Source organism: Prunus avium, chromosome 4 (genome assembly GCF_965620075.1).
Source record: "Prunus avium chromosome 4, drPruAviu1.hap1.1, whole genome shotgun sequence".
Lineage (NCBI taxonomy): Eukaryota > Viridiplantae > Streptophyta > Magnoliopsida > Rosales > Rosaceae > Prunus > Prunus avium.
In genome coordinates, this window is record NC_142287.1 from 17,314,105 (window position 1) to 17,324,281 (window position 10,177).

The 10,177-nt window shown below is 34.6% G+C and overlaps 1 protein-coding gene across 1 annotated transcript; it reads left to right on the top strand.

The window, feature by feature from the left end:
- The first annotated feature begins 7,446 nt into the window (after positions 1–7,446).
- Positions 7,447–9,198, top strand: LOC110753938 (glucan endo-1,3-beta-glucosidase-like). The gene is made up of 2 exons (XM_021954931.2): positions 7,447–7,606; positions 8,132–9,198. Exons 1-2 carry the CDS (start codon positions 7,510–7,512, stop codon positions 9,082–9,084), a joined length of 1,050 nt encoding a protein of 349 aa, XP_021810623.1. The 5' UTR covers positions 7,447–7,509; the 3' UTR covers positions 9,085–9,198.
- Positions 9,199–10,177: the final 979 nt, after the last annotated feature.

Here is a 10,177-nt window from a genome sequence, read left to right on the forward strand (position 1 = left end):
GAAGGTTACTTGTTTGGATGCCTATAAAAGGCCACTCCTCCTTCACATTTGAAACACACACATTATACCATCAGAATATCACATACCACAATCACCACCATAAACTGATTCTCTCCTTTTCTACTTTTATATATATTCTCTACTTTATATTATTATTTTGGCAATGGTTCTGTGACTTGGATACCCATATCCGTCTATGAACGTGCTCATAGCGGATCTTGAGTTTGTGTACAAGGGGTCGTATCTTGGAGTCTTGTAGACCGTCAGTACCTGCACGTAGGGAGGCTACAAAGGCTTTAGGACAGCGTCTTTGACGTGCTTCACCGTACCAAACTCACCTTCTTACTTATTATTTATTTTCCTTTTACTTACCTATTATTTTGTTTTCTTCAATTTCATTATACCTTAAAAGCTTTCTTATTTATTTATTATAACATTATTTATAATATAATGCTTTGTGTTTGGCTTTATGGAAAAGAAAAACTATATTTTGTATATATTTTTTATAACAATGCCATGGCTGCGAAGAGTTATAATTTTGGTCCGGGCCTCCATGTGTTTTTGGAGGCTCCGGCCTTTCTTAATACCATGTTAGCTGCTGATGTTTGAGGTTTTGCTAGACCTTGTCTAGTTTCAGTTTAGTTTCTTTTGGTTTGGGGCTTTAGCCCCCTTCTGTACCAAAAAAAAAAAAAATTTTACCCTGGGAATATTTTAATAGTTTAAAAGTTGACTTTTTGTTTGGGAAGGAATCTAGGGATGTTAGTAGTACTGTTGCATAGAGCACACCGAGATGAGTCCGTAGACATGTAGTGGGCTCAAGTCGGAGTTGTAACGAAGAAGTTATGATCTATGGAAGTCCAATGGCATAATCGTAAATATTTCGAAATCAATTTTTTAAAAACCCTGCCATCTTTCTCTCTTTTTCCAGATTCAGCCCCTATCTCCCCATTTTCGCAGCAGATTTTCAGACGGAGATATCTTCGCCGTCCGGCCACCAATTCCGGCTCCACAACTTGCAAACTCTTCACCTCTCTCTCCTCTTCACATTCATACAAATTTCCAGCCCCCAAATCCAAGGAATTAAACTCAAAATTCGAGCCAAAGTGAGCCCAAAATCGGGCTGTTTCAAAACAATCACTTTCGAGGGCTTTTCCGGCCAACTCCGGCCACCACCCGCCACCAAATTACTCCCAAAACACTCCCCTACCTCCCCTATGTGATTTCCCCTTAAACACCTGACCTAATTTCATGTAGAATTGACAAAATTAAACCAAGAAATTTCTAGGTTTTTCAAGGGACAAAATCGTTCGTTTGAGGGCTTTAATGGTGTAATTAATCTTCGAGCCAAGGTATGGGTTCGATATGTTGAGACTGTTGGATCAACTTCATTGTCAAATATGTTGATCTAGGCACCTCTAAGATCGTATAGGAATTTGCAGATCGAGAATCGGAGTCTCGGATACTCCGATTCAATAATTCGAAGTTTAGGTAAATGTTAACCGTTCGATCGTGTGATCACGAGCGATCCGACCATTCGATTCGGACCAAACTTGTAGGGCATGTTTAGTAAAGTGTGTTGAACCTATAGGAACTCTTGGATTGGTAATCAGAGGTCGGGGGCCCCACAGGATAACGGGTTGACCATTATGGGAAATTAATTGCTTATTTAACCTCGGGTCTTTTCAGACCATTCTACCTATCAGAAATGTTGAAAATGGGCCTAGGAACTTTCTTAAATTATGTACACACACTTTTGAGGCCGGGGGTTAAGGTTTGATTAAATATTTGTGGTTGAGCTATATTATTAATTAAATAATTTTAATCGCTTAAATAGGTACTCGGGCTTCATTGAACCCGCACGAAGGACCCTCGAAGGGTCAGGCTAGCTCGGACGCACAGTGAGTGGATATTTGTTTTCTAAATAGTTTTAAGAAATTCTTGAACTATGGTTATTAATTGTGTTGCTTATGGAATTGATAATTTATGATTTCGAATATTCTAAATAGTACTTTATGCATGTTCAAATTTAGTTTGAGAACGATTTTGAAGGATTTTTCCTGATTGATTTAAGTTAAGGATTTTTGAGTTATTTTTCATGATTCGAATATATATATGGAGATTCCTTGGCATAACATATTTTGCAAGCATACAGTTTTGGGAAGGATATGTTTTGCAGAAGAAAGTCAGGTTGAATTATATTATATTATAATATGGAGTTTGGATTTACAATTGTTTCGAGTAATGATTTCTATATATGTAAAGATGGATTTCATTGCATGGTTTACATCGTTTTTCTAAAACGGTGGGGTTAGTATGTTCGGATATAACTTATGTTAAAATTTTATTTTTGTCCACTCACATTTTCTCTGTTTTGCACCCCCCCACCCCCCCAATATATAGTTAGCTGAGGTCCGCCACTATACGTCAAGGCATCATCGGCATTCGTTCCACCACCTTCTATGATTTTCCTTGTTTCTTCCCTTACCCCGTTCTGTTGAGTTGTAAATTAAATCTTTAATTGCTCTGAGTTGCTTGTTTTAAGTTTAGGTAGAGGGCCTGAGGTCCATTGAATCATCCTAGCTGTCTTGTGTGCCTTTACCTTTGTGCTTGTTGAAAGTGGGGATTATTTTGTGCTTAACTGCAGATGTTTGTAATTTGGGAAATGTTCCAATTACAAAGGAGACTTTGCCGAATCTTGATAGAAGTCAAAATCGATTTTTTGTTAAAAATAAGAGAAAATGGCATTTTAATAAAATGAGTTCGGCATCTGCCGGATGTGGGACAAAAACATGATTTGTCACAGATTCTAAGGGAGATTTCAGGGCGGGTTCTGTCAAGAAGTGATCCATTACTTGCAAGGGTACACATTGGCCAGAAGTGCTAAACCACTTCTTCCCTTATTATAGCTACATGTAGCTAAACCCATATATGAAACATTGTCGTTGTATGTACCTATTTACCTAAAAGCATTTGTTGATGAGGAAAGTACTTGATAAATCCTTCTTTAGGAAAGCACTTTTAGAGTGTTGTTGTATAGCCTCAAAAAAGCAGTTTTGTATATTCCTACCATGTTCCATATACGAGATAGTTTATAATATATATTTGCACTAATAATACGGGTGGTGTAGGAAAGCTAAAGTTGGAGATTTATTATCGCTACCCTTTGAAATTGGTTTTTAGTTATTTGAAAGCCCTTAAATATATATATACAATGACACTTGAAATGATGTACCTATCACAAAACATCCTTAAGATTTACGAAACTATCATATTGCATCCTTAATGTTTTTTTGTGTCATTCGTGGTCCTCAAGGTTAGTATATGTGATCACAAATGGTCCTTGCCGTTAGGTTCTATCAAAAACTCCGTTAGTTTGCTGACGTGGGATATATATATATCACAAAATATCCCTGAGGTTCACGCACCTATCACAAATGGTCCCTGCGAATTTTTTTAATTTTTTAATTTAAAAATATACATTGTATTTTAAATACACGTGACACTATATTATTGGAGATGTGGGCTCCACATATATGCCACATCAACAAACTAATGGAGTTTTTTTTTCGGTATGAACAAACTAATGGAGTTTGTAAAAAATAATTCAAAATTTATAAAACTTAAAAATGAAAAAACCAAGGGTTTAGGGTTCATAAATGGTCCTTAAGATTAAAATCCTTCAATAAATGGTTTTTTCATTTTTAAATTTTATGAATTTTAAATTATTTTAAAAAAACTTCATTCGTTTGTTGATGTGACATATATGTGGAGCCCACATCTTAAAAAAAAAACTGTGTCACGTGTATTTAAAATACAATATATATTTTTAAATCATTTAAAAAAGAAAACCCAAATTTTATGAAATTTAAATTAAAAAATTAAAAAAATTCACAGAGACCACTTGTAATAGGTGCGTGAACCTCAGGGATGTTTTATGTTGTATATGCCATGTTAGCAAACTAAAGGAGTTTTTGACGGAATCTAACGGCAGGGACCATTTGTGATCACAGATACTAACCTTGAGGACCACGAATAACACAAAAAAACATTAAGGAAGCAATCTGATAGTTTCGTAAACCTTAGAAATGTTTTGTGATATTAAGCCTACTTTTTATTAACTTGGTTGGGACATTTTGGTAAAATGTATGGTTAATTATGGTTTACTTTTCAACTTTTCTCTAATATTTAACTAAAACATTAGTAGTTAATCAGAAATTCCTGTGAGATTTAGTATTATTTAATCTCAAATCTCCCACATCTTTCAAGACCAAAAGTAAGAAAGAAAATAAAATAAAAAACTATGTCATTTCTATAGCTATTATTATTTTGACATAAATATGTGACAAGTGTATTCGTGATTAGTATAAATGAATGCGTGATTGGTGTTGGTGTGTATGTGACTACTCCGTACCCTTTGTTTAGCTATTGTTTTCCTACAAACACTCAAACTAACTTAGGCATCGGAGGGCCTTTGGCTAACACCCCCCGGGTAAGGTCTATTTACTCCATTCTTTTTTTACAGAAATCGAGGAAGAGAGAGAAGGAAAATCGAAGGTTGAAGGATCTAAGAGCGAATATTCTCCCGTGAGATTAATTTTACAAACAAAACCCATATATGAAACATTGTCGTTGTATGTACCTATTTACCTGAAAGCATTTGTTGATGAGGAAGCACCTGATAAATCCTTCTTTAGGAAAGCACTTTTACAGTGTTGTTGTATAGCCTCAAAAAAGCAGTTTTGTATATTCCTACCATGTTCCAGATACGAGATAGTTTATAATATATATTTGCACTAATAATAAGGGTGGTGTAGGAAACCTAAAGTTGAAGCTTTATTATCGCTACCCTTTGAAATTGGTTTTTAGTTATTTGAAAGCCCTTAAATATATACATACAACGACACTTGAAATGATGTACCTATCACAAAACGTCCCTAAGATTTACGAAACTATTGGATTGCATCCTTAATGTTTTTTTGTGTCATCCGTGGTCCTTAAGGTTAGTATATGTGATCACAAATAGTCCATGCCGGTAGGTTCTGTCAAAAACTCCGTTAGTTTGATGACGTGACATATATATATCACAAAACATCCCTGAGGTTCACACACCTATCACAAATGGTCCTTGCGAAAATTTTTAATTATTTAATTTAAAAATATATATTGTATTTTAAATACACGTGACACTATATTATTGGAGATGTGGGCTCCACATATATGCCACATCAACAAACTAAGGGAGTTTTTAATAAATAATTTAAAATTCATAAAACTTAAAAATGAAAAAACCAAGGGTTTAGGGTTCATAAATGGTCCTCAAGGTTAAAATCCTTTACTAAATGGTTTTTTCATTTTTAAATTTTATGAATTTTAAATTATTTTAAATTATTTTTAAAAAAAACTTCAGTAGTTTGTTGATGTGGCATATATATAGAGCCCACATCTCCAAAAATATAGTGTCACGTGTATTTAAAATACAATATATATATATTTAAATAATTTAAAAAAGAAAACCAAAATTTTATGAAATTTAAATTTAAAAAATTAAAAAATTTCACAGGGACCACTTGTAATAGGTGCGTAAACCTCATGGATGTTTTATGATATATATATATATGCCACGTTAGCAAACTAACGGAGTTTTTGACGGAATCTAACGGCACGGACCACTTGTGATCACAAATGCTAATCTTGAGGATCACGAATAACACAAAGAAACATTAAGGATGCAATCTGATAGTTTCGTAAACCTTAAAGACGTTTTGTTTTGTGATAGCCTACTTTTTATTAACTTGGTTGGGACATTTTGGTAAAATGCATGGTTAATTATGGTTTACTTTTCAACTTTTCTCTAATATTTAACTAAAACAATTCCTGTGAGATTTAGTATTATTTAATCTCAAATCTCCCATGTCTTTCAAGACCAAAGTAAGAAAGAAAATAAAATAAAAAACTATGTCATTTCTATAGCTATTATTATTTTGACATAAATATGTGACAAGTGTATTCGTGATTAGTATAAATGAATGCGTGATTGGTGTTGGTGTGTATGTGACTACTGCATTTGTCAATTTATATTCTTACATGTAGCTAGTGCATGTATCTGTGACTTATCTTTAAATTGCATCTACGACTAGTTTAAGCGTATATAACTAATCGACTTGTCAATTTTTGTTATGTGTTTGATTCCCCCTTCTCCTCTTCTTCAATATCTCTAGTATTGTTATGATCATTTGCGCACAGATTAAAAATCCCACAATCAACGGGAAAACGAAAGATTATGGTTCAGATCAATTCAGATCAAAGATAAAGATGTTGCAACCTTGGAGGAAAACTTGCATACTACTCTTTCAATAGCCACCACCTTGACTCAGAATTTTCGAGTCTCTACCTGTCACTATTACTAACACCTGTATCCTTGTTGCTATCTTTTCAAAATTAGTATATAATTGAAATTTCAAACTGATTTAAGAGCCTCCGTACGTAATAAGCACTCCAAACAAATACGCGATGGCATGACCGTATGCTCAAAATCAATCAAAGATTACAATTTGACTGGGTCAGTTTTTCGACTTGTAGGGAGAAAACGGGCCGCTTATTTCAATTGACCAATTAATATTAACTGGACCCAATCCGTCCACTAAGGTGTTAAAATCCTAGAGGTTCTAGACTTTCAAACAGGGACCCCTAGCAATTAAGATCTATGCTTCTTCTGTCTAAGTCAAATGTACTGGATGGAGAGGAAGGAGTATGAACCCAATGACTTTTCAATAAGGAAATTTGGAAATGCAGACAATATCAAGGACTACATACAAGGGGCCATGGGTACAGGATGAAAAATTTTATATGCGAAAGGGGTTTTTATCACAAAACATCTTCGAGGTTTACAAAATTATTAGCTTTAGTCTTTTCTTTTTTTGGTCAGGAATGGCCCTCCACATTAACTCCCACGTCAAGTAAATCCATGTCATTTGATTATGTCAATATATCTGTTAATTTGCTACCGTGGCACACATGTGAACTATGCTTATCAAAAGCATTTTTTTATCAATATGACGGATATTTATACAATATCACGGATTTCATATAAATCAAAGGTTAATTTACTGGCAAGGGGCTTGTACACATGCTATTAATGTACTCTAGAAAAAAGGGAAATTTGAACTTGGATGGCTTGAAACTCATTTTCCTTTACGTGTCTGTCGATTCTCTTTAATTATCAATTTGGTGGATCAATTGACTTGAACTCTTTCTGCAAAACGTGTCTGGCAGGCAGGTCTTGTTGTTATCATAATTTTTTTCTTCAACAGAAAGTCATTGTCATTATTAGTCAATACTTCTGCAGTGATTGACGGGATAATGGGTAATTGCTTAATTGCTAGATAGCTTGGGACCTCCTTTAAACTCTACCGCCTATACATTTATGAATATGGGATGTGTATATATATATATAGCTTAAGGGGTATGTTAATGTAGAGAGTGAGTTATTTATACAATTTCCTCTTCTTCATGGATTTCCCTACACAAGCTAGAACAGTTCCAAAAACTCTCATGGCTTCCATATTGCTGCTACTTGTATTGTTGATGCCTGCCCTGCAAATAACAGGTATCATTTTCTGCTTCTGAATTTATATATATATGGCATCAAGCAAATATTATAGTTTTGATGCTTTTTCATCAAACCTGTTTTCTAGAGTACGTGGGTAGATTGATGTGAGGTTATTTCTTCAATCATGTTTAGAGTACAAGAGTTTGAGGTAGATTATATTAAGTATTTCTGTTTCATTATATAGTTGAAATTATGATATATTCAAGCATATATATACCATGCAGAAAACTTCTGGTTTCTTTATCCAATTTTTATTTTAAAATACAAGCCATATTGGGGGAGGGGGGATTCGAACATAGAACCTCGGATGCAAGGGTGACTACTCTTAACCACTTGAGTTATATGTCCCTTGCTTCTCTATCCAAATTCTGAATTAGAAGCAACTGGAGTTGTATGTAATTTCATTGGTCATTTCATGTATGAAATTGAAATTGTCATCCTTTAAAACATTCTTTAAGCAAGTTGTTTCTCTTGTTGCCAATCATGCTTTCACAAGCTGAAACTTTGATGCTTGTATTTCAGGTGCACAATCCGTCGGTGTTTGTTATGGACGAAATGGCAACAATTTACCATCCGAAACAGAAGTCGTTGACTTGTACAAAAGCAATGGCATTGGAAGAATGAGAATTTATGAACCCAATGATCCAACCTATCAAGCCCTTAAAGGTTCCAACATAGAGCTCACCGTGACCATCCTCAACGACAAGCTTCAAGGCCTCACTGATGCTGCTGCTGCAACAGATTGGGTCCAAAAGAATGTACAAGCCTACTTGCCTGACGTCAAGTTCAAATACATTGCGGTCGGGAACGAAGTACACCCCGGCGATACAGTGACCCAGTATCTCCTCCCAGCCATCCAAAACATTTATAATGCAATTGTAGCAGCCAATCTGCAAGGCCAGATCAAAGTCTCAACAGCAATTGACACAACCCTTGTGGACAATGCCTTCCCTCCTTCAGCTGGAAAATATAGTGATGATGCAAAGTCATTCATAACCCCAGTTATCAACTTCCTAGCCAGCAATGGGGCCCCTCTTCTTGTCAATGTGTATCCTTACTTCAGCTACATTCTAAATACTGCTCAAATAGACCTTGCCTATGCCTTATTCACCTCAGATGGGATCACGACGCCCGACGGTGTAAAGTACCAAAACCTGTTTGATGCTCTTTTGGATGCTCAGTACTCGGCTCTTGAGAAAGCCAATGCTCCCAACGTGGAGATCGTCGTGTCAGAGAGCGGTTGGCCATCCGAAGGTGGTAATGCTGCAACCCCTCAAAATGCACAAATATTCTACCAGAATTTGATCAACCATGTGAAAGGCACTACTGGGACTCCGAAGAGGCCTGGAAAAGCTATAGAAACTTACCTTTTTGCCATGTTTGATGAAAATACCAAGGACGGTGCTGAAGTTGAGAAACACTTCGGTGTTTTCTCCCCCAACAAACAACCCAAGTACCAACTCACCTTTGGCTAGAGGAGTGACACAATCATTTGTCTCGAGTATGTAGAATATTTAAGCTGAATAAGAGTGCCTTGTCCCTGTTCTTCTAATACAATAAAATAATAAGATGCACAAGATTATTATGAATTCTGATGTTGATCAAGTTGTTTTTGAAAAACAAAACCAAAAATAAAGGAAGAAGGTGATAAAAAGGGATTCATGGTCTTTATGTCATGAAATTAATTCATAAGAATAACTTTTTTTAGGGATAATTGATAAGAGAAACTGATTTTATACAAATACTTTTCTTGATTAAGAGAGGATCATATATTATTGGTGAACATTCTATTTCAAGTCTATCATTACACAATCTACTTCTTTTTTCGATTACATTCACAATTTAATCTTATTAATTGATCAATGACATCCCCAAGCGCAAACAAGTTAATAAATGAATAGTATTACTTTACTTTTAGACCACTACACAATATAATCATATGATCTGAACTTTCATCTTTTAGATCATCCCTAAAAATATTTACGTAAATCATAAATTGCTTAGCCAATTTTTTATTTATCAAATATATAAACTTTATTAGATAAATTTCAACAATACTATTCAATTATTATTGTGACTATTTTCATTATATTTATCAAAAATATTTTGTTTTCATATTTATCTGATTAAAATTAGATAACTAAAAGATCTTTGATTTGACTGAATTTTTTGAGGGTTGATCTTTCAATTACGAGCTAATAAATAAATAGTTCGAATTGCAGTAGAGCTCTATTATTCCTTATAGAATGTAATTGGATACAAATATTACAATCATGTTTGTAAAATAATAAGTTTATACAATTTAGGCTTAATTACACCAATGCCCCCCTGAAACTACAGTCAAATTTCACTTTGCCCCCCAAACTTAAAGTGACCCACTTTCCCTGCTTGACCAAGGTTTGGTGATTCACTTTACCCCATGCCGTCAATTCCATCCAAAACTTTGTTAAATCTGATGACGTTGCAGGGGTGTTTTTGTAATTTAATATATGAGCACAGTTTTTTAATGAGATGGACTCCAAGTGGGGAAAATAAATAATAAATAATTCTTCAATTCCAACAAAAATA